The sequence below is a fragment of the Prionailurus viverrinus genome, chromosome F2, assembly GCF_022837055.1.
Source record: "Prionailurus viverrinus isolate Anna chromosome F2, UM_Priviv_1.0, whole genome shotgun sequence".
In the NCBI taxonomy this organism is placed as follows: domain Eukaryota; kingdom Metazoa; phylum Chordata; class Mammalia; order Carnivora; family Felidae; genus Prionailurus; species Prionailurus viverrinus.
This window is the reverse complement of record NC_062578.1, coordinates 53,557,572-53,583,132: the sequence shown is the minus strand read 5'-3', so window position 1 is coordinate 53,583,132 and position 25,561 is coordinate 53,557,572. Positions and strand designations below refer to the sequence as shown.

Here is a 25,561-nt window from a genome sequence, read left to right as displayed (position 1 = left end):
TTTATTTATTTTTGAGAGAGAGACAGAGTGTGAGCGTAGGAGGGGCAGAGAGAGAGAGGGAGATCCAGAATCCGAAGCAGGCTCTGGGCTCAGAGCTGTCAGCACAGAGCCCAATGTGGGGCTGGAACTCATGAACCTTGAGATCATGACCTGAGCCGAAGTCAGACGCCCACTGACTGAGCCACCCAGGCACCCCATCTTACAAGTTTATTTATTTTGAGAGAGAGAGCACACGTCTACATGTGTGCATTCAAGCTGGGGAGGGGCAGAGAGTGAGGGAGAGAGAATCCCAAGTGGGCTGTGAGCTGTCAGCGCAGGGCCTGACACGGAAGCTCAAACTCATGCATGGTGAGATCATGACCTGAGCCAAAATCAAGAATTGGCACATCACCCAGGAGCCCATATACCATATTACAGTGTAGCCTGCTATATTACTAACATACACTGTGTTATACTACATATATATACACAGATTATATACACACACACACAGATAGCTATACATAAGATATATATGATTGCTTAGTAAGATAAAGCCATCTGTGTGTGTGTATATATGTATATATATACACGTGTATATATATATGTATATGTGTGTATATACATATATATATATATATGTATGTATATATACACACACACACACTACATGTATACACTTATAATGATTTAGACCTTCAGGCCACATGTAAATGCCCACAAAGGAAGAGCTGAAATAATCCAGCTGTTAGGGGACAATCAAAAATTTAGAATTTAAATTCTGAATTTATTCTAGTCACTTAAATACGAGGAAGTAGTGAGATTTGGGTTGAATAAGATGAATATAGATTTATTCACCAAATATTAGCACTCCTTGTAGTTTAATAGGCATGGCATTGAGATAAATGAAAGAATGGAATTGTTTTAAAAACTTGTAATTAAACTAGTTATTTTCAAAGTAATAACCTCTTCCTGCCAATTTGTTTTTAAATTTTGTTCAACATACTGTATTTCTCATACTTTCCCAGAAATACCCAATCAACCAAAGGACAGTGATTACATACTAAAAGGTACAAGGTGTATAACACAAGTTATTCACTATGATCCACAAGAAATGTTAAGCTTTTTTTGAAATCTTATGTTAAAAAGTTATACATGTTTCATATTCAGTATTATAATATACCCATGTTGATTTTGGTGATGATATTATATTCCTTCCCCATTAAATCTCAAGTAAAATTATGTTCCAGAAAAGCATTCCACAGCATTCCCTCTTGTGGTAAGCATAAGAAAATGTTTCCTTTTTTGAAAATGCGCAGAAAGTGGGTCACTGTGCCATCTATCACTTGTTCCTTGGTGTCTTTGTCATCATTTTGTCTTTTACCCGCCTGGCAACATCTTAGTTATGCAAAGCTAATTTAAGAAAAGTTAAATTGGTTTGACACTAGTTGGATAATAGTTATACAGGGTGTGTAGCATAGATATGTAAGTTAAGCATAATTGATTAATCTTGTAATGTTCTGTTTATTTGATTCTGGAAGACTTTGTTTCTAGTGTTTAAGTATTAAGATATTTAGATGGCTTTATGTGGGTAATAGGAATGTTTGGATATGCTCATTTTGTTTTGTGTGGCCTATCAAATCAGTAATTTTTGTTTCTAATTTAGAGATGGTCGGATGCTGTTTGACTACCTAGCAGACAAGCATGGTGTAAGTGGTATTTAAAAAATTTTCTAATTTTCCCATTTATAATTCATTCTACTTTAAATCATTGTTAAGAATGCATTTGATGGCAGTTGTATTCATGTTGGCAATGATTCCACAAATCTGACAAAACATATTTAAGTGATATATTGGTCAATAAAGGGGCTCTTTCTTATCTTTAAAAAAAAAAATTTCTGGGGCGCCTGGGTGGCGCAGTCGGTTAAGCGTCCGACTTCAGCCAGGTCACGATCTCGCGGTCCGTGAGTTCGAGCCCCGCATCAGGCTCTGGGCTGATGGCTCAGAGCCTGGAGCCTGTTTCCGATTCTGTGTCTCCCTCTCTCTCTGCCCCTCCCCCGTTCATGCTCTGTCTCTCTCTGTCCCAAAAAAAATAAATAAACGGTGAAAAAAAAAAATAAAATAAAAATAAAAAAAAAATTTCTTTAGGGCACCTGGGTGGTTTAGTCGGTTAAGTGTCCAACTCTTGGTTTCAGCTCAGGTCATGATCTCAGTGGTTTGGGGGTTTGAGTCCTGTGTCGGACTCCCTGCTGACAAGGGGGAGCCTACTTGGGATTCTTTCTCTCTCTCTCTATCTCTCTCAAAATAAATAAATAAATAACACTTAAAAAATTTTTTCTTTAGTTGTCCTGTTTCAATAAGGTTAATTAAAGAATAGTGCTGTAAAGACAGGTTTGTGGCTTAACAAGAATACAATTTCCAGATTGACATTAAATATATGATATGTTTTCAAAACATCAGTTTTTAAAATTGGTGCTGATAAGAAAATGATTATTTTGAGTGAGAGTGTGAGTGCAAGTGTGCGTGTGAGTGAGGTGGGGCAGAGAGGTAAGGAGAGAGAATCCTAAGCAGATACTACACTCAGGTCATCATGGAGCCCAACATGGGGCTGGAACTCATGACCCTGAGATCATGACCTGAGCCGATATCAGGAATTAAGGGTGAGATGCTTAACTGACTGAGCTACCCAGGCGCCCCACTTAAACTTACCTTAAATCATAGAAATTCTCAAAAGTTTTTATTTTTCCTAGAATACTCAAGTAATAGGTACCATTTATTTTTGATGGATTAACAAATAAAGATAGAACTAAATTTGAATTAGAAATGCTTTGAGCAGTAGAATTAAGTAATACTTTGGCTGCCTTGTGGAATATAGTAGCTCTTGACATTATCAAGGTCTTCATAAATACCCAATAAGGGAATTTTATTGTAGGCTTTTCTAGTCATCTCCCAGTCTCCCTTCCCTTGTGTTAACTCAAACCATAAGGATTTACATATAATTAATTCTTTAACTTGCGTTCAAGTTTTATCTCTCATTTAACAATTACTTTAGCAGGAGGTATGCTGACCACTGTGCAAATTATTCTTTCTGGTTTCCATATAGAATGTTTGGTGTATTTGATAATGTTCTAGTTCGTAGTCCTTCTCTTAGATTTCTTCACTTTCACTTTGCTTGCATTGCTAATGTTAATATTTCGTGTCATTTGGAGGCCAGTTTTCACAGAGAATTGAAGTTTACTGTACATATTATTTGTACAGAATCACAAGACTGTATAGGGATGCATATATTTGGTAGTTATCTAAGCTCATTAACCAGCTGGGAGACCTTCCCACTGCAATTCAGATTTGGATTGCAACAAATTAGGTATTGTAGAATTTGTAACTCTTTGAGACCAGAATTATGAATGCTAAATCCACCAATTCCTAACATATGTTTTAAGAGTCATGTATTTCTGATCATGGATTTTGTTTTTGTTTTTTGTGACACTTGGCATACAGAGAATTGACTTCTAGGGACATTTAAAGGAGTGAATGGTTTGAATTTTAAAACTCAAAGTTAGAAATAGAACTGATGCTTTTTCTTTTCTTTTCTTTTTTTAGTTTAGGCAGGAATATTTAGATACACTCTACAGGTATGCAAAATTCCAGTATGAATGTGGGAATTACTCTGGAGCAGCAGAATATCTTTACTTCTTTAGAGTGTTGGTAAGTAATTTTTTTTTCTTTCAGATTTTGTAGGTTTTACTTGCTTTGTCAAAACATGTCTATAGATTTGAGTCTGTACATTAACTTTTCAAGAATTCTTGGGGAAAGGAAAAAATAAAAGTTTTCCTAACAAAGAACAAATAGAAATAGGAAAGCTTATATCAGGACCTCAAAATTTGAAGAAAGATTTAACTTGTCCTTGAAATCCAAAAGTAGGAGCCACTAATTTATTATTTTATGTATAATTGTATGATTTTAACATTAGCAAAATTCTATCTTATAATCAATTTGTTATGTTACTGTGCAGCACAGTGAGCAGCACATTGTGGGTACTTAATAAATATTTATTGCATAAATCCATTATTCCTAACTTTAATTCATTATTTTATGCTGTATATCTCCCTTGAATTTGTTTTAAACACTGTGGAATTCTGAGGATATGTGAAAAAAAATTACACCTTAATAGTAACTTTTTTCCATTTACTTCTGTACTCAGCTGAGTTTAGAATATGAAACTCTGTGTGTGTGTGTGTGTGTGTGTGTGTGTGTGTGTGTGTGTGTGTGTGAGAGAGAGAGAGAGAGAGAGAGTGAGTGTGTTTAATGTAGGAGGTAGGTGAGTTTAAATGGTATTATTAGAGCAAATTTCTAACCATAAAGAATCCTGTTTGTTATTTTCATTTGGCTATTTGACATGTTCCTAGATTACTGCCTTTTTAAAAATTTTTCAATGTTTATTTTGAGAGAGACAGGGATCGGGGAGGGGCAAAGCGAGAGAGAATCCCACGCATGTTCCCACGCATGCTCCATGCTCTCAGCACAGAACCCATAGCCTGATGTGCGACTTGAGGAACCATGAGACCATTACCTGAGCTGAAATCAAGAGTTGGACTCTTAACCAACTGAGCCACCCAGGTGCCCCTAGATTTAGGGCTTTTATTTGGGAGGAAGGAGAGTTCCATGAAGCCACAGAAAAAAATCAGCATTTGAAATGAAAAGATCTCTTTCTCATTTTGCCTTCTGTGTAGGTAATTGTATTAATAAATGCCTTGTGGAGTTATCAAAATGCCCTTGTTTTAACTAACTTCTCATTTGAAGAATTACAATTTGTTACTCACCCTGGGTTAATAAGCAAGTACCTAAGTCTCTGATTTCTCTAGTTAATCCTAGATGTTGGGAAATGATCTCTTAAGACAGGGACTTGACTGTTTTCTAACCTTGGAAGAGTCTGTTTCTTCTGTCTCTGTTTTCTGGTGCCTTTCTTTTTTTTTAGCCGCATATGTCACAAAGAAAAGATGTAGGGCTGCTATCTTTGGTTGTTTTCCAGGAAATTAAATTTTCTTTTGGGGGGGAGCAGGGAAAGGGAAGAGATTGATATGTTATTAATTCAAATAATTCCTACACTTAAAAAAAGTACTTAGAGAACTTCATTTTTTAAAACTACCATTTATCCTTCAAAGAAATAAAGATTTTCAGTTTATTTCCAAGTTTGATTTGAAAAAAAATTATTTTTCTCTTGCTCCCGTTTGTGAATATTCTTAATTTGCAGATTAGCTGTGGTTAGCTTGCAAGTGCATTGAAGGTAATCAGTGATGCTAAACTTGTAGTGGCTTATCAGAAAATTCCATCAGTTTTACTTTGAATATTATGAAGGATTTAGGAGAGCAAAAGTTGATTACTTTGGAAATGTAAACAGCTTAGACCAGGATTGTAAAATCAGAAGCCTGATATGATTACAGGTACATGAAAAGAGTTGGTTATTCATATCATTTGTTAATGCTGGGAGTGAATTTTGAGAATGAAGATTTAGTGTCATGTTAGAGTTCTAGCACAGTAAATTTATTGTTGCTGGTCAGTGAGTGAATGTGCCATTTTGCTAAGACATGGAAACTTAAGGTAACTGCTGGAAATCCAGATATTGAAACTCTTCTAGCATATCCATCCTTGAAAGCAGGTCGGTATGAAGAGCCAACTGTAATGACATGGACTTGAGCCAGAGTAGTACGCATGAATCTTTGGGGGATTAAAAAACTTTCTATGCTGTTACAAAAAGCTTTTATCCTAACAAATATAACATTCTAGTCTTAATAGTATATTATATGTAGTAATATTTTGTAATTAGTCTGACAATTTCTACAAATGCTCGTGAAGTTTTTATACTTACTTTTTTTTTTTTTTAAATGTGAAGATCTAAGTTAGTTTCCTAACTTAAAAAAATCCTCAATTTTAAACCTTTGCATTACCTAACAGGTCTTGTGTTGGAACTCAAATGACATTTGTTAGGTGATTGATTACCATGATTTGAGCACAAAATCAATGTTTTACGTTAAGAGCAGTTAAACTAGAGTGATTAGATAGTGCTTAGAAATTAGGTGAAATTTATTTTTAAATTCATGTCCCATCTGTGTGACAAGACATTTGAGTAGCTGGGAGTTGGTTACTTTCTGTTGGCATATTGATAGAGGCTAACAAAGCTAAGTTTTAAAAAATGGATAATTTTACTTCTTTTCTTTTGTTTGGATAGGCATTACTATAAAATCTATGTATATGTGAAATCTTGTTAATAGCAAAGATTAAAAATCCTGGTTTTGATTTGGGATGAATAATGTTAGTGTTTTACATGTTAGTTATTTACTTTTATTTTTTTGTAATAGCCTTCTTTTTTTCATTTCTAAATTCTTGTCTGGTGGTTGGGTATTCTTTTAAATCTATAGTTAGGGAAACATAAGATATGAAAGAACCATTGTAACTATGATCTGAGATTAGAATTTGACTCTCCAGGTGACCTATTGTAGGTCAGTGTTGTGTAAATTAAAGCAGTGTGACCTCGGAATCTACCTTTATTTTTAAAAAGTTTGGTGGTTTTTAGAATACATCAAGCAGTGTTTACATGCACCCTATATGGTTGTACTCTGAGAAATGCATTAATTTGGAATGAAATGGTAGAGCAGATTTAGTAGGAATTTTTGAACATTTTTGTTTTAAAAGTTATTTTAAAAAATTAATAAAAGGTATTAACACTGTATTTTAATTATTTTGTGAAAATCTGCCTTCTCTGTGGCCTCTGACTCTAAAATAACCCTCCCTTCATCCAGCAGCTATTTGAAATAAAAGTGATTTTAAGATGCTAGAACTATTTGTGATCATGTTTTACTAGCATGGTTTTTTGTTGTTTCACTCAGAATTTTAAATTTATCTCCTGTAAGTACATGCCATTTGGTTTAAAGGTACTTCTCCTTGACTTAAGAAAGCTTAAGTAATGATGACTTTTGGAAGCTTTAGGATCTTAGGTGATGTTTGGGTCTGATGTGCTCTGTTTGATAATGTTGGTGTAAAAGATGTTTGGGGCACCTGGGTGGCTCAGTTGGTTAAGTGTCTGACTCTTGATTTCGGCTCAGGTCATAATCTCAGTTTTTAGTTCATGAGTTTCAGCCCAGTGTCAGGCTCTTCACTGACAGCATGGAATCTGCTTAGGATTCTCAGTCTCCCTCTCTTTCTGCCCCTCCCCTGCTCCCTTGCATGCTGTCTCTCAAAAATAAACATTTTTTAAAAAGTTATCTGTTTCATATTGATTTTCAGATACATAGATTATCACATTTTAATACCAAACTGGGTTGTGTCTTAAATTGGTTGTGTTTTGGAAACATAAATAATAGTGTATCTTAAGATTGATGGTGTCTTAAATTTGATAAAATATTCCTCAGATTTTAAAGTAAGGATCAAACATTTTATCCTTTATACTTTGAACAGTGATTTTATGGATTTCTGTAAATCAATTTTTAAATTTCACTGAGTTTTGACAAATGCATATACTTGTACAACTATCACCGTATCAAGATAAAGAATATTTCTGTTAATGCAGAAAGACCCATTATGCCCCCTTGTAGTCACACCTCACCCTGATTTTATCCACTGATCTGTTGTCCATCCCTATAGATTAGTTTTGTTTGTTCTAGAATTGTATGTAAGTGGGATGAAATATGTAAGCTTGTGCCTGGCTCGCTTTGACCAGCAAGTTTTTAAGTTTCATTTCTGTTACTGTGTGCATCAGAGTTGATTCTTGATGCACCTGGGAGGCTCAGTCAGTTGAGCATCTGACTCTTGATTTCAGCTCAGGTTATTGTCCCAGGATCTAGCCACACATTGGGTTCTGTGGTGGATGTGGTGCCTACTTAAGATTTTTTTCCATCTGCTTCTCTCCCCAACTCACACGCACGTGCTCTCTCTCTCTGTGTGTCTCTTTGTCTCTCTGTCTAAAAATAAGTAAATAAATAATAAAAAAAAGTTTGATTCTTTTTATTGGTGCATAGTATTCCATTCTATGACTATACTAGAATTTATTTGTTGATGATCATTTGGATTACTTCCAGTTGTTATCTTAAAAATAAATTTGCCATGAATATTCAAGTACAAGTGGTATGTTTTTTTGTGGACCTATATTCTAATGATAATAAGAAGAATCAGTGGTTTCATGGTTATGTTTCAAAATTTAATTTATGAATTTAGTGTCTGTTATTAGAGTTTGCTAAATGTTATTCAGTATATTTGAGTTAATTACTGCTGTCAAAGTCATTAATAGGTGTTTTGGCCTTGTGACTCTTTTCCATCGGTGACAAGAAGAGGTAGGGTGCTCTACCCTTTTTGTAGGTTTAGATTGTGGTATAAATTTATATCTTTCACGATTAGAAGAATAACTTTGGGGATGCCTAGGTGGTTTAGTCGGTTAAGCTTCAGGCTCTTGGTTTCGGCTCAAGTCATGATCTTGCAGTTTGTGAGATAGAGCCTGCGCCTGCCTCTGCACTGACCAGCATAGAGCCTGCTTGGGATTCTGTCTCCCTCTCTGCTCCTCCCTGCTTGCGTGCACACTCTCTCTCTCAAATAAACTTAAAAAAAAAGTTTAATTTTGGGGGAATTACGGTCTCCCATGTGTCAGGTTCCCTCTTTAATTAAAATGGAAAATATTTACCTTTATAGTGGTTTTATTAGGATTATATATGAAAATTAACATTTATTGCTCAGTATGTATACCTTTGATTATTATTATTATTATCCAGTAGACCTGCTTTTCCCTCTCTCTCTTTCTGACCCTTTTCATTTGTGTCATAATTTGGATATTTTTTTCTAAAAATAATTTTTCTAAATTGTGAATAAAATTCACAAGTCTGGATTTGCCACACATTTATTCCAGTGATTTTAACAACAGATATCCTTTGAATCTAACTGGTTTCCAAAGTTTTAGGTGCCTAAAATTTGATTAGTGTATAAATTACCAAAAATGGGTTAAACTAAAACACTGGTGCTGTGTCCTAGTTTTAAATCACTCTTTCTGATTTAGACTGAATATCAAATGGCTGAGGTTTTTTTGTAAATTAAGTTAAAGGGAAGCTGTTTGAATCAGTTTAGCCAATGTGAACCAATAAGAACTTAGATAATTACAGTTTGGGGTAGAAAGCTACAGGTCTTTTAGTAGGCAAGATAGATATGTAAAGTATAAAATGTACAGCATCTTATTTTTCCAGAGTATTCAGAATATAATTAATTATGATTGCCTAAACAGGTTCCAGCAACCGATAGAAACGCTTTGAGTTCACTCTGGGGGAAACTGGCCTCTGAGATCTTAATGCAGAACTGGGATGCAGCTATGGAAGACCTTACACGGTTAAAAGAAACCATAGATAATAATGTGAGTTACATTTTTCCATGGTGATTCTCTGAAATTTCTGTGTGACCTTCATACTTTCTGATGAGGAAAACACTGTGTACTTTAAAATTTTTTTTTTTTTCAACGTTTATTTATTTTTGGGACAGAGAGAGACAGAGCATGAACGGGGGAGGGGCAGAGAGAGAGGGAGACACAGAATCAGAAACAGGCTCCAGGCTCCGAGCCATCAGCCCAGAGCCCGACGCGGGGCTCGAACTCACGGACCGCGAGATTGTGACCTGGCTGAAGTCGGACGCTTAACCGACTGCGCCACCCAGGCGCCCCACTGTGTACTTTAAAAAACAGAAGGGTGGTGAGAGGAAGGAAACTGTTCAGATTAGCTTTTGTTGACTTGACATACAAATCACAGTGGGCTAGTGGATTGACTAGTTTCACTGAATCTCCTTGAGAGAAACTATCAAACTTCTTTTGGCTCTTAGAGAAAAGAACTGTTTTCATTTCTCTTACAGCTACTGTGCCTTTTTTATTTGTACAGTGAAAATGGCGTAATGCTATTAGTGCCACCTCAGTAATAAGTCCTCAATAAGACAGTTTTCATCTATAATTATTTCTGATAAAAGCACTTATTATGGAGTATTTAGTTCAGTCTGCTTTTAAAATGTTTTCTGAAATGGGTATAATTTACAGCTTCTGGCTTAGCAGAATTATTGAATTTATCTCTCAGAACAGGGAGATAATTTCTAATGTCGAGATTTGTGCAGATAGTAGAGGGTCCAGGGGTTAGGACTTTGATCACAAGGGCTCTAGGGTATGCCTCAGAAGGTTCTCATTTTTAACTAAAATTCTGAGATCAGTGTTTATTCTTTTATTCTCTTGCCTCTTTCTCATATTAATATTTCCTATGTACTTATTTTTTAACTCTATAGTCTGTGAGTTCCCCACTTCAGTCTCTTCAGCAGCGAACATGGCTCATCCACTGGTCCCTTTTTGTTTTCTTCAACCACCCCAAAGGGCGTGATAATATTATTGATCTCTTCCTTTACCAGCCACAGTAAGTTATTTTACTATATAATTTGGTTTTAGTCATATGAAATAATATGGATTTTTTTTTTAAACTTAAAAATGTACTTCTAACATTTGAATTTGTTGTTAACCTTTTTTCCCTTCATGTGGTAGCTTTGCTGCTTATTGTTAAAGTTTACACGTAACTAAATTTTTTGAAAAAAGTATACTTTAAGTTCATTGAAGTGCTATTTAGTGTGCTTTGTGGGCCAGCAGCATAGGCATCATGTAGAATCTTAGGCCTCGCCCTAGAAAAACCAAATCAGAATCTGCATCTTAACAAGATCCCAGTAATTAATATATTAATTAAAGCTTTAGAATTAGGGCTCCATGCCAAATTACTAGAAGAAATATATACATCCTAGAATCCTTTATATCATCATTGCTCCATTATCCAGCTTTTGGTGATGAGAAATTTACTGCTTTATGAACATTGTTAGCTATATCATTTTTTTTTAATTTAGTTTTCCATTTGAGCTTAGGTGCCTTTGAATCTCTTATTTGCTTAGAACACCGGAAAACAAGACTGCTTTGTGAAAACACTTCAGATATTTGAAGATAATTTTTCCTTATCTCTTCTTTCAGGCTAAATATCTATGGTTTTATCAATATTTAATTTTTCAGACTCTTTAGTATTTTGGTTGCCTTTCTTAGATAACAATGCCAGTTTATCCATAGCCTTCTTAAAATATGAATCTTCAGAATTCTAGGTTTGTTACTTAAATTTTATAGGTTACTGGGGCAATATTAGCTTCTTGACCTGTATATGTGCTTATATAAATATAGCCCAAGATTGCAATAACACTTTAGCATTTGTTTCATGGTATGCCATATATTGACTATCTTGTTAGCTAAACTTGATATAAACACTTGAGCCATAGGTTTTGTTATATCTTACCCTAAATGAAGATGTAGTTCTATTTCACTTGATTTTTGTTTATTATTGTCTGTCAAATTATCAGATTTTAACATTTTTCTCTAAAATGCATATTTATTTTAATTTATAAAAGTGTACCTTAGAAATAGTTGGTGTAATACCCTTCTGATACAAAACATCAGTGAAGATTGAGCAACCTGTTTTTAATTTTTGTAATTTTCAGTCTTGAAAATAATATCTGTGGCAATATATTTGGATAAATTGATGAGATAATCTAAACTGAGTCCCATTAATAAATGTGACTTTAATTAATAAGTATACTTCAAATACTCATTTTAGTAAGATTTTTCAGACTAATATATTTGACCTCCTCAGTGAAATTGTTACCGTAATCAGTAGCACCTTGAATTTAAGAGAAATTAAGTTGTTAATGGTAATAAAGATAAATAATATTCAGCGAACTGAGAAATGCCAGTAATTATTTTTATGGAAAATTAGGGAGCCAATTTTAAATGGTGTATATTCTATTCTCTGCATTAGATGCTAAATGTTCCCCTGGATTTTTTAAAAAGTACTTTTAACAGAAATAGACCTGTTTTATTTTACATTGCAATGTAAATTGAATATTAATGTATTTAGTCAGTATAAATGACATGGTGACCCAGTATGTTAAAACTAAACATGGGCAGAGGAGTTTTTGAAACAGGAAATTATGTTTTTCTTTCCTTGAAAAAAAGAAAAAAAAAACCTACATGGCATTAGGTAAAAAACAATTTTTGATCTTTGCCTGCATCCCATTTTAAATATAAATGACAAGAGGTGAAAATTATTTTTTATAACATTGTATTTATTTTTCTATTTGAGATATTTTATAGTATTTTATAGTATTTAAGCATGCCTTCTAGATTCACGTTATTCACTAATGTGTTCATAATAGATAGCCTCATTCTTAGCTGTTATACCTTAAAGAAATCATATTTGTGGGAAATTCATTATTAAAATTATATATATAGTTTTAAAATTATAATTGTATTTGAATATTATTTGCTGTTTGTTAGATGCCTTGATAAATTGTTTATAATCTGGAAAGTTATATAAATCATAGTCTGTATGTTGAATTAAGTAAAAGACTAATGCAAAAGATTAAAAAGACAAAGCCCAAAATAACTGTAAACTAAAATAATATTCTACAAGGGTGTAATACTTGTTCTGGCTTTTAGCATAGAAAGCTCAGCAGCTTTACTTGGTAGTGTCTTAAAGGTAGATTTATGAAGATAGAAGCTGAACCATCCTCAGAAAGACTGATGTGTAAAACCAGAATACCATCAGTAATTTATAATGAGAAGTGTAAGTGGTACGAGTTCTCACCCTATAGGTTTAACACATAGGAAGCTGTGTAATAAACATAAGATTGCTTAATGAGTACTTAGAACCAGAATGCAAAGTTTAATTATGTGGGTGGACTGTTAATGGCACCATCAGGTTAAGCTGGCCTAGTATATCTATCTTCACAATAGGACTATTGCACTGGGACCAGATCATGAACATTTTTGACATATGTTACTCTCAACATTTGGATGGGCATTTCCTAGATTTGCTTTTTTATTTCTCTTTTCTTGATTCCATTTCAGATCAGTACTTCCCACTGTGCTCCTACCCCCACCCCCCATTCTAATTTAAGTATGTTAATGTCTTTTATCAAGTTCTTCTCAAGTTTTATTTGGTAGCTTTCTCTTACCAGAGATTAAACTGATTAATCTCCCTCTGCTGTGGTGAATTGTTTATTTAATCCTCTCAGGGCAGTGATTCTTGAGAGGTACCTTTTGGGAAGTACTTTTGTGCAATCATTACATTTTAGAAAAGGCTTATATATTTGTGATACTGACAATTACAATCTATCTCATGCAGTGATTGAGACACAACAATAGTGGACAAATCTGGAGTATCCAGAAAAATGACTAGTAAATCATTGCAAGAAATTTGGGAATGTTGATTGGTAAAATAGCTACATATCTGTTTTTAATGTTAAACTATGCATCTTTTAGAAAAGATGTTTTCTGAGAATTTCACACAAGAATTAAGGATGTATTTCTTGTTATTTATGGAGATTTAAGCAAACATGCATTCAAATGAGAAGAGATTAAAAATAACACAAACATTAATATTTTGTCTCTTTCCTGATTAATAAAACCTGTAAGATTGTCTTAAGAGTTGATTGGTATCCCCAAAATCAGGTGTGCGAGGATGAACCTGCCATGAAGAGCAAATTTAACCCACACTTTGGCCTGTAATATGTGGCTATAATCCTGACACCTAGGGGATGGGTTAAGGATAAGGGCAGCTCTTCCTGAATTAAGCCATTGGAATCATTAGGAATTGGCTTTCCAGGGTACTGCTTATTAGTAGACCCACTCTTCTTTGTTTTTTGCAGTTACATCTGTATTTAGAAAGGAACATTATATTAAATAGGTAGGCTTTTTGAATATTTCCAAGTAATGAAAAGCATGCAAACAAGAAAAATAAAAGTATTCAGGGGTGCCTGGGTGGCTCAGTTGGTTAAGTGTCTGACTTTGTCTCAGGTCATGATCTCACAGTTCGTGAGTTCAAGCCCTGCATCAGGCTCTTTGCTAATAGCTCAGAGCCTGGAGCCTGCTTCAGATTCTGTGTGTCCCTCTGTCTCTTCCCCTCTCCTGCTTGTTCTCTTTCTGTCTCTCTCTCTCTGTCTCTCAAAAATAAACATTAAAAAAAGTATTCTTAAAAAAAAAAGAAAAATAAAAGTATTCAAACCCACTGTGAAAATTATGTAATACAAATGAGGGAAACAATACAGATTAATTCCTGACAATTTTATGGCTCATATGAAATTTTAAAAGCATATGTTTAATTCATTAGTAGAACCGTTTGTTATGGATACTAGAAATACAAAGGTAGTTCAGTTGAGATTACAGAAAGTGTTAAGATAAAAATCAGACTTTTCAAAAGGCAAATAATGCAAAAATGTAGATTATTTAAAAAAACTCCAGTGTAGTTAACATACAAGGTTATATTAATTTCAGGTGTACAATATATTGACTCAACAATTCTATACATTTCTAAGTGCCCATCACAATAAGTGTACTCTTAATCCCATTCACCCATTTCACCCATCTCCCCACCCACCTCTCTGGTAGCCACCACTTCTGTATAGTTAAGAGTCTATTTTTTGGTTTATCTCTTTTTTTCTTTGTTTTTCTCAAATTCCACATGAGTGAAATCATGGTATTTCCTTTCTCTGAATGATTTACTTCACTTACTGTTATGTTGCAAATGGCAAGATGTCCTTTTTTATGGCTGAGTAATATTCCTGTGTGTGTGTGTGTGTGTGTGTGTGTGTGTGTGTGTGTGTACTACATTTTTTCTTTATCTACTTAACTTAGGCTGTTTCCATAACTTGGGTATTGTTAATAATGCTGCAGTAAACAAGGAGTGCATATATTTTTTCAAATTAGCTTTTTAATATTTGGGTAAATTATTGGATCAAATGGTGATTATATTTTTAATTTTTTGAGGAATCATACTGTTTTCCAGAGTGGCTACAGCAGTTTGTATTGCCATCAGTAGTGCATAGTTCTTATATCCTCGCAAACGCCTGTTGTTTATTGTGTTTTTTATTGTAGCCATTCTGACAGGTGTGAGGTGATACCTACTTTTGTTTATTTGCATTTTTCTTGATGAGAGATGTTAAGCATCATTTCATGTTCTGTTGGCCATCTGTATTTTATTTTTACTTATTTTTTAATGTTTACTTATTTATTTTGAGAGTTTGTGTGCACGTACGTGCTGCGCTGGTGGGGGAGGGGCTGAGAGGGAGAGACAATCCCAAGCAGGCTCCACACTCAGCACTTGATCCCAAAGCAGATTATGACCTGAGCTGAAACCAAGAGTCAGGTGCTTAACCAACTGAGCCACCCAGGTGCCCCTCTTTTACCCGTTTAAAAATTATTACTATTATTATTACTACTACTGCTACTGCTATTTGGTCTTGAGTTTGAGAAATTTTTGGTAGATTTTGTATACTAAGACCTTTATCAGATATATCATTGTTCAGATGTCTTCTCCTAGTCACTAGGTTGTCTTTCAGTTTCTCTGATTGCTTTCTTTGCTTTCAGAAGCTTTTTATTTCAATGTAGTGCCAATAGTTTACTTTTGCTTTTGTTTCCCTTGCTTCAGGGACCTATCTAGAAAAATTTTACTATGGATGATGTCAGAGAAATTACTGCCTGTGCTCTCTTCCAGGATTTTTATGGTTTCAGGTCTCATATTTAGGTCCTTAATCCATTTTGAGTTTATTTTTGTGTATGGTATAAGAGAGTGGCTCAGTTTCCTTTTTTTGCATGTGCTTGCCAGTTTTTCCCAATACTGCTTGTTGAAAGAGACCATCTTTTTCCCATTGCATATCCTTGTCTCCTTAGTTGAATTTGACCGTATAGTCGTGGGTTTCTTTCTGGGCCCTCTGTTCTGTTCCATTGATCTTTGTGTGTGTTTTTGTGCCAGTACCATACTGTTTTGATCACTAAAGCTTTGTAGTATATCTTGATATCTGGGATTGTGATATCTCTAGCTATGTTCTTTTTCAAAATTGATTTGGCTATTTGGGATCTTTTGTGGTTCCATATAGATCTTAGTATTATTTGTTCGCATTCTGTGAAAAATGCTAGTGGTATTTGGACAGGGATTACATTAAATCTGCAGATTGCTTTGGTAGTGAGCACATTTTAACAATATTTGTTCTCCTAGTCCATGAGTATGGAATATCTTTTATTAGTTTCTTTAATTTCATCAGTGTTTTACAGTTTTCAGAGTACAGATCTTTCACCTCTTTGGTTAAGTTTATTCCTAGGTATTTTATTATTTTCAGTGCACATGTAACTGAGATTGTTTTAATTTCTCTTTCTACTAGTTTGTTATTAATACATATACAAATGCAGTGGACTTCTGTATATTGCTTTTGTATCCTATGGCCTTATAGAAGTCATTTATCAGTTTTAGTAGTTTTGGTGAGTCTTTCAAGCTTTATATATAGTATCATGTCATCTGCAAATAGTGAAAGTTTTATTTCTTTCTTACCAATTTGGATGTCTTATTTCTTTTTCTTGTCTGATTGCTGTGGCTAGAACTTCTAGTACAGTGTTGAATACAAGCAGTGAGAATGGAAATCCTTGTCTTATTCCTTGACTTTAGGAGGAAAGCTTTCAGTTTTTCATCGATGAGTGTAATGTTCATGTTATCCTTGAGTTTTTCATATATAGTCTTTATTATGTTGAGATACGTTTGCTCTAAACTATTTTCTTGAGGGTTTTCAACATGAATGGATGTTGTACTTTGTCAGATGCTTTCCCTGCATGTATTTAAATGATCATTATGGTTTTTATCCTTTCTCATTGATGTAATGTATCATGTTGCTTTATTTGCAAATATTGAATCACCTTGCCTCCAGGAATACCCACTTGATTGTGGTGAGTAATTTTTTTGTACTGTTGGATTTGGTTTGATAATATTTTGTTGAGGATTTTTGCATCTCTTTTCATCACAGAACTTGGCCTGTAGTTCTCTTTTTTAGTAGTGCCTTTATCTGATTTTGGTATCAGGATAATGCTGGCCTCGAAGGATGTATTTGGAAGCTGTCCTTCCTGTTGTATTTTTTGGAATAATTTGAGAAAAATAGGTATTAGCTTGTTTAAATGTGGTAAAATTTTCACCTATGCAGCCTTCTAGGATTTTTGATTGTTGGAAAGTTTTTGGTTACTGATTCATTTTCAGTGCTGGTAGTTGATAAGGTTTGCATGGGTCTCTTGTGGGAGCCTACAGCCACTTGAGAAAACTCCTGCTGGAGGGAGTAGGCACTCCTTGCTTGCAAGGTCCTAGCTGGTCTGCTTTGGGAGGTGGTCTACAGCCTCCTGGGAGGGAGACTGGCAGAGCTGGAGGAGGTGGGTTTTCAGAAGAGGGTGGAATGGGTGAGGATGCAAGTGTCAGGAAGCGTTGTGCATAATCTGCTGTGGGAGGAGACTGGACCTGGCTGGAGAGGGTGTGTCCACAGGAGAATGTCTGGGCTTGGCACCATGTTAGCCAGCTAGGTGGAGAGTGTTAGCGGCACTGGTTCCTTGCAGGTGTCCAGGTACCTAGGCTGGGAGGCAAGGGAGGGAAATGGCCCCTGCCAGCTCCTTTGTTCCTAGAGAATTCTCCCATGGTCCCTGCCCTCCAGCATAGGCCCTGAGATTAGTAAACAAATCTTCCTCCTGCATACCCCAGGTTTTTTTCAAACTGCTGCTTTTATGCTGTATCTTCTAGGAGCTGTTGTGGTGTCTTTTAAGGGTGGGGACTCTGATTCCCCTCTCCTCTGGCTCTCCTAAAGCCACACCACTGCATTTTAAAATTTCAGGTGTTGAGCCAATGTAACAGCTCATGAAATTCCACCCTTCTGTTTTTCAAAACCAAATGTTATGGGAGTTTGTCCTGCCTGTTCACGCTTCTGTGCCTGGAGTGCTTGGTGTGAGGGTCCTTTTCTCTCCATTCTTCATGCCCAAGGCATCCCTCCATTTTATGGACAGTCCCTTAGGTCCCTTTAGCTCCCACCCACGTCTCTGCTTTTTTTTTTACCCATTTCGATGAGGCTTCTTTTCTACATTGAGCTGTGGAGAGTCTGTTCTCCCAGTCCTTAGGTCATTTTCTGGGTTATATACACTGTTTTGGATATTACTTAGTTGTATCTGTAGGATGAGGTGAGCTTGGGATGTTCCTACTCCCAAAGGAGTAGGAATTCCCCAGAACCCCTCCTAAAAAGTAGATCCGTATATGTCCTGCCAAAGCGAGCACTAAAAAAAAGTAGATTTGTAAAAAAATTTTAAGATATGGTAGAGAGGTTCATGGTTATAGAAACCCTTAAGCTATTCTAGATAAATAGGTTTAATTCTTCGTTTATATTTCCATATTTCATATATAAAAAAGAATACATTTTGCCACTTAGGATGTAATAAGGTTAAAAAAGTATACATTTTATAGATTGTAGTTTCTGGGCAGAATACAGTGAAACTAGAAATTATTCCAAGTTGTAAAAATAACAATCAAAGAAGAGAATAAATGTTAATCATGAAACTCTGTCAAAGAAACACTTAGATTAATTCATAGCTTTGATTACTTACTCAGCTTTTAAAACCTTGATTGAAAGTACAGAAAAACACAATAAAGGTGATGAAAATAAAATTACCAAATATATAATGTTGAAATTATTATTATATTAATATTAAAACTGATAATTTCATTTCAAGAATAAAGAGTTAGCAATGAAAATGGGTTTGTATGTCAAATGATATAATAAAAATTTTAAGGAATACTATATATACTTGCACAATACTTTCCAAAACCTGAAATGCTCCAGGTGACACACCTTATCACATCCGTTAAATGAGGATGGAATTTTGAGGTGGTTTTGCTTTGTTTTGTCTTTCAGTGATTCTACTAAAGGACTGTGGGTTGTGATGGATTATTGGCCATTTGGATACATTTTAAAGTGTATGTGTATATAGGGAGATAGTCATCTATCTTTGTAAGGCAAATAGGACTCTGTTGGAATATCTAGTAAGAGCTTCAACGCCCCCTCAAAGAGTCAAATTAATGTAAATACAGAGGAGCTATTCAATGTTAATTCAAAAAGAAAGTTGACAGGGCACCTGGGTGGCTCAGTCGGTTAAGTGTTCTACTTTAGCTCAGGTTATGATATCACAACTCGTGAGTTTGAGCCCTGCATCAGGCTCTGTGCTGACAGCTTAGAGCCTGGAGCCTGCTTCGGATTCTGTGTCTCCCTCTCTCTCTGTCCCTCCCCCACTCGCACTCTGTCTCTCTCTGTCCCTCTCTCTTAAAAATAAATTAATAGTAAAAAAAATTTTTTTTTAAAAGTTGACATTAGAATTGTCTTTGGAATGTTATTGCTACAAGTGAATCACACTTACACTTTTTGGTCTTGAACCTTTTCATGAAGAATTGTTGAATGTAATTTTGTCTTTATTGGCTAAATGTATTGATATATATCTATACCATATGAGATAGTAAAACTGAGAAATTAAAAAATATATTTTATAATTGACAAGTAGTAAATTATGGTTGACTGATTTTTTTTTTTGAAAAATAACTTAAAAACAATGAGAACTGTGAATGTCACGGTTTTACATTTCTGCAGGCTTTTCACTTGCTGGCATGTTAGATTTTCCTATCTACTTTAGTCCTTGATGTTATTTTGATAAGAAAATCTAGTCTCACATATATGTAGTTGGACAAGAGCTGTTTTAATAACCTTTTCAGATAATTGTGAATATTCTTTTTTGCTAATCTAACAACTCAACAAGTAGTAATATTTTAAAGTTTATTATAATGTGGAATCAGAAACCTTATTCAGTTTTTTGGATTCTAAACTATACTGGTATTCTAAACTATAGTGGCCCATCTTGCTCTTTAATGGATCTTGTACTCATGCTTGACTTTATAACATCATGCATTGGTTGTTTGGGAAATCTTGGATCATTGAGTTATGCAGGTATTCCAGATATGTTGACATACAATGCCAAAAAAAAATCACTCATTAATATCACCACTAAACCTATTAGAAAAGGTTTAAAACTATTGGAAAGTAGTCAAGCTCTTTGTGACAGGTATTTTCCAAAATTCCACCTTTTTGGGAAAGCTCTAATTTTATCTTTTATTTTTCTGAAAGTTTAGGCTCACTTTATTTTCTAGAAAATGTCTACCAAATACCCAATTCTGAATAGCTTTGGTTTATCTATCATTCTTTGTTTCAAGTAAAAATAGTATTCTGTGAGGAACACAGTTAAGCATACAGCTCAATCATATAGTTGTCCTTAAGATAACCGTGACAACTACAGTATGCAGCAGACGAGCATTACACATACTTCCTTTTGTCATACAGAATATTATGAAGATAGTACACAGGGATTGAATTTTTTTAAATTAACAATCTGTACTACCTGATTAAGGACATAGTTGAAACTCGCTTGTTTTTGTTTTTGTTTTTTAACTGTAAGAGTCTGGTAGTGAAAAAAAAGTGATTACTGGTATAGAATGACGCCAGTATCTTGATTTGTCCTAAGATACTCAAAAAAGATTTCATTTATTTGTTTGTTTCCAATTCAGTGAATTTTAGTGACTTTACCAAGTGTTGCAGCTGTCACTGTTAATCAGTTTTTGAACAGTTTCAACTCCCCAGTAAGACCTTCCTGACTGTGAAACTTTTTTTTTAAAACAGAAACAGCCTGTTAGCAAAATGTGGAAAATAAACTACTTCAGTAATATTACAACTTTCTTTTTTTTACTAAAATACTGTGCTTATTCTTTTCACTTGCCATTAGATCAGGTTATCATCATATTTTCTCCCTCATTAGTAATGTCTTCCTGGCTTGTTTTGAGTTTTACTTGATTCTCACTTTTTTCAAATGAGAATATACTCAGTTGGCTTGACAGATCATTCATTGTTCAGTTATTTTTCTGGATTTTATATTCTTTAAGTAGAACAGCTGCTAGTAAGTAGTGTGTTACTGTCATTTGTATGTCTATATTCAATGTGCTTTTCAGTAGTCTTTAATAAATAGTAGAAATTAGTGGAGAAGGTATATTCCTGTTTTCCATTTCTAGTAGCACAGTAGTAACAATTCATTGTGTTTTGCTGGATATATTAATTGATAAAATTGTGTTAGATTGATAGTTTTTATAGATTGTGGACTTTAGGCTTTTTTTTAAATATAAAAGTACTTTGTTGATAATTAATACATTTGTTCTTGAAGTGAAAGTTTAGATGCCAGTGCAGGTTAAATAAAGTATCTTGCATCATATATATTTCCATTTCTGGCATAATTTATTCTGAATCTAAAATGGAGATGATTTACACATTTGAAAAATGTTGAACTTTTAAATGTAACATTATATATAAGATAAGGTATCTGGTTTAAGATAGAGAAGTGTTCATAGGCTATTAGAGATGAGGCTTTGCCACCAAATGTAGATGCTATTAAAGAATGTTTTTGTAATACAATGCTCTAGTTATTACTCTCCAGTTGTAAAAAGAAAGATTCAAAGTTCAGTTTGAATTAAACACTCCTCTGAATGTTTAACACTCAATAAAATAAATATAAAATAGTAACATGAAATAACATAATAAATATAACATAAAAATAACATAAATATCCTAAGAAATTGCAAGTTTACTTTTATAGTCAAGTGGGTGGTATTCAGAAGTTGTCAACTTCTAGTCATTCCTGCTAAGAAAGCACTTTTTCATGTAGGTATTTTACCTTCTCTAGCTCAGGATAATGACCTTTTAAGGTGTCCATCTAAAAAATAAAAAAGCAAAAGTAAAATTTCATCCTTTGAGGTTCTAGTAAGTGCCCTGCCTTGTTTTTTTCATGTTTTGTTTTGTTTTGTTTTGTTTTGTTTTGTTTTGTCTGTCTTTCCAGAAATGCCCTTCTTCTCTTGTTTGTAAGTATTCAAGCCTGCCTTTTTTCAAAATCCAGCTCAGCTTTATTTCCTTAATTAAGTCCTGTATATAGTGTCTATGTTTGGTATTTAATTATTTAATACCTGTAAAATAAACAATTTATAATTGCTTTAATTTTCCTACTATAGTATAAGCATATTTGAGGGCAGAATTTTTATTTTTTATTTCTTGTAGCATGGGCACATGATAGATATTTAATTTTTTTTATTTTGGGAAATTTTTCTTTTGATTACTAAATGATCTAATTTGCAGTTAGAAAACACTGTAAAAAAACTTTCATAAAATTGTACAATTGGAACAGGGTTGTACTAGAGAAAAAATATACAAAAATATCTTTAATTACCTATTATGAAATTATACTTCAGAACACAATAAATATTGATGCTCTTATTTTTAAAAAATAATAAAGTTAAATTTCAGAAATAATGGAGTTACAGCCTCTGTTCTTAAATAGTTTATAATCCAAACAAATAATAATAAGAAGTAGCTTAACATTTAACTAAGTACAGATGTATTGTGCATTATAAATACACTGTAGGTATCACAGCTATCAGTGAGATCTGGAAAAGTTACAAGAGTGCGGTGAAGATGAAAATTGACCCTTAAATTTCAGTTGACAGAAAAGGAGATAGTAAAAAGAAACAGAACAAAAGAGCACAGTGGTCATGTGTAGACTGTTAACCACATCTGTGGTTTTGCTTGTATTTAAACTAAAATATATCATCATTGATTCAACAGGATTGCAAATTTTTAAGATGGTAAACTAACTTCATAAGAGTTACTCTCTTAATCTGCACTCCCCCTTTTTATGTATTGATGTGTGTAGATTCATATACATACATACATAGGAAGGATCGCTTCAGTTCTAGAAGATAGGGAATCCCTGCTATGTTGGGAAGTCCAGAGCCACGGTAGTGCTATATACTGGAAGTCTGGACTATGGACCAAATCTGGCCCATTGCTTTTTTCCTTATGGCCTGTGATCTAAGAATGGCTTTTACATTTTAAATGATTGAAAAAAGAATATTTTATGACCTGCAAGTTATATGACACTACAGTTTTAGTGTCCATCATAAATTTTTATTGGAACATAGCTGGGTTCATTGATATACATAGCATCTTTGGCTGCTTTTGAACTATAAGGGGGAGTTGAGAGTTGTGACAGAGATCATGCATTGTTGCATTCTTGTTGCCTCACACAGCTACTCAGTACACAATGAATCCCCATGATGCTGCAGTTACACTTGGCCAATGTTTCAAGGGCCCTGAATATTGTCATACTGCAACATTTTATTCCCAATGCATACTCATGTCAAAACAAAAGTCGACTTCAGAGGTACTCTTAAGGCATAGTGGAGTGGGATTACTTTGTATTGAATTAGAAAGCAAAGCATTAAACTGACGCTATAGGTATGCTGAAAGAATATATTTTAATTCACATTGCAAGACATTCCAACTGACAGCAAAGCAACTATCAGAAAAATTAGGAAATTTAAAGCAGAATATCTTCTCATAGCAGAATTTCCTCACAATTAATGAAAATGAGGCTTCAAGCAAAGTAAGTTTCTGAATGGCCATGCAGGGAAAGCCATTTTACCAGTAGTGATTCTAAATCATGTTCAGTTGCAGCAGCCAAAGAAATAATGTCCAGAAAAAATAGACGTGTTTAGAAATATTAGCTTTTTAGTGAGAACAGTTACTCAAGAGTTGAAGATATTTGGAGCAACATCAATAATCAATTAAAAAAACAAGGCATATGATTTTTAGTGATTTTCCTTGGCTCTTGATGGGTTAATAGATGTTATCAGTATGGTTTGAAGAATCATTGCTGGATTTGAAGTGACTGAAGAACACGCCTTTATGAATCGTCTGTGGAATAACTACAGGTGAAAATATTTTCAAAGTTGGTAAAACACTAATTTAGTACAACCTGAAGTGGAATCTGCAAATATATGTGGAGGGAAAAATGAGAAGTGTTCAAAATACGGTTATTCAGTACATTGTTCGTCTCTAGATACTTTGTGGAAAATAGTTGAATCTGTGGTGTAATTTTGAGCCATTTTAGTCAACTGTGAACTTCATTTGTTCATGTGGACTTAACTGTGATCAGTCCATGAACTTTTGTCAGAAACAGAATATCCTGACTTTCTCTACTTAACCTTTAGATAGCTTAGTAATGGCAAAGTTTTAATGTGATTTTTTTTTTTTCCCCCCTGCTCAGGGCAAGATTGAAATTTTTCTGAATAAGAAAAATTGCCCTCAATCTTTATTATCAAGCCTTGGGTGGCTCTGGAAAGTAACTTTTACTGTAATTTGTTATTGTTTCTTAATTCACCCTAAAATGTTATAAATATAGTAAGTATTATATTATTTATAATATATTATAAAAATATAAAATATTATAAATATTATATAGTATTTATTTGAAAAACTATATTGCAGTATATTGTCACAATGATGACAACTAACATAGCATGAATAACAAGTAATGTCCAAAATTTTAAAAAAGGTAATGTCCAGTGGCTTTATCTGTTTGCCTTTCTTTCACATGTTAAAACAAGAAGGGAAACCTTCATTCCCACACAAATTTGCAGCAGATATATTTTTCAAGCTCAAATTGCAATTCCATGAACTTTTAGGCCTCACTGTAAGTACAAAGGAAATTTCCATTTCAAAATTCATTTGGCTGTGCTGTTGAATTGGAGATGATTTATCTACAGTGTAATAATATGCTAAAGGGCAATATCGTAAGGAGAATTTAACAGAATTCCATAATGCCTTTCAGGTGATAAATATGCTAAATTAAAATCATTTCTGTCAGTTGATACCAGCATTTGGTAGTACTAGATTCATGAAAAACATTTATAAAGACTGAGTATGTAAAATTTCATTACAGAACAACAGTTACAGATAAACATTTGCAACTAATTTTAATGTTAGGGATTTGTAACTTTGAATGCAATTAAACAAAATTATCCCCAATAGATAATTTCTGTTCTCATTAGTAGATGAATTACAAAGATTATACTCAACAATTAATATTTTGACTAACATATTTTGGAAGTTTGTTTTCTTTTCATATAAGAACCAGTACAGTATTCTCAATTGTGCCTCCTGGCCTGCAAAACCTAAAATATTTTACAAAACTTTTACAAAAGTTTTGCTAGCCCCTACCATCTCAAAAAAAGTGAGATACAATTTCCTAAGAAGTTACCATAGGTAAAAATAAATATGTTTAACATCTTAGACAATAAACTTATAGTTTTTTAAGCTGTATGGATAAGTTTATGAGTGACTTCCAGAAATGTTTACTACAATTATTTACTTCAAAACTGATACTGAGATAAACAGTCATCCTTGTGCTTGTGCATGAGATCTCTGGCAGGAGAGTATTGAGACAAACAATTGTTCTGAACAGATGGCAGTGTAAAAAGTTTCTGCCTAAAATTCAGGCTTAATTTTTCAGGTGATGAAACTTTTAACTGATGTTAATTATCTTTTCCTAGAAATTGTTTTATTCTTGAGTGTTGATTGTTTTTATACCCTGAGGGAATATAAGAAGGGACTAAATATTATTGTTAGGTTATTATTATCAGATTCTAGAGTCCTCTAAGGAGTTCAAACAACATTTTGTGGAGAATCTACAATGTGGTGAAATACAAAGATTTATTAATATAGTCTGGAAGAATTTGGAAGATAAGGTATCTGAGCTGGATCTTGAAGGACACCAGAGTTGACGATTT

The 25,561-nt window shown here is 33.9% G+C and overlaps 1 protein-coding gene across 1 annotated transcript in view; it reads left to right on the top strand.

Moving 5' to 3' along the window:
- Window positions 1-25,561, top strand: part of EIF3E (eukaryotic translation initiation factor 3 subunit E) — a 55,439-nt gene that overhangs the window by 7,416 nt on the left and 22,462 nt on the right. The window contains exons 4-7 of the mRNA XM_047842205.1: window positions 1,646-1,688; window positions 3,579-3,683; window positions 9,238-9,363; window positions 10,269-10,393. Of these exons, the coding sequence (XP_047698161.1) occupies window positions 1,646-1,688; window positions 3,579-3,683; window positions 9,238-9,363; window positions 10,269-10,393 (399 nt within the window). The remainder of the gene's footprint in view (window positions 1-1,645; window positions 1,689-3,578; window positions 3,684-9,237; window positions 9,364-10,268; window positions 10,394-25,561) is intronic.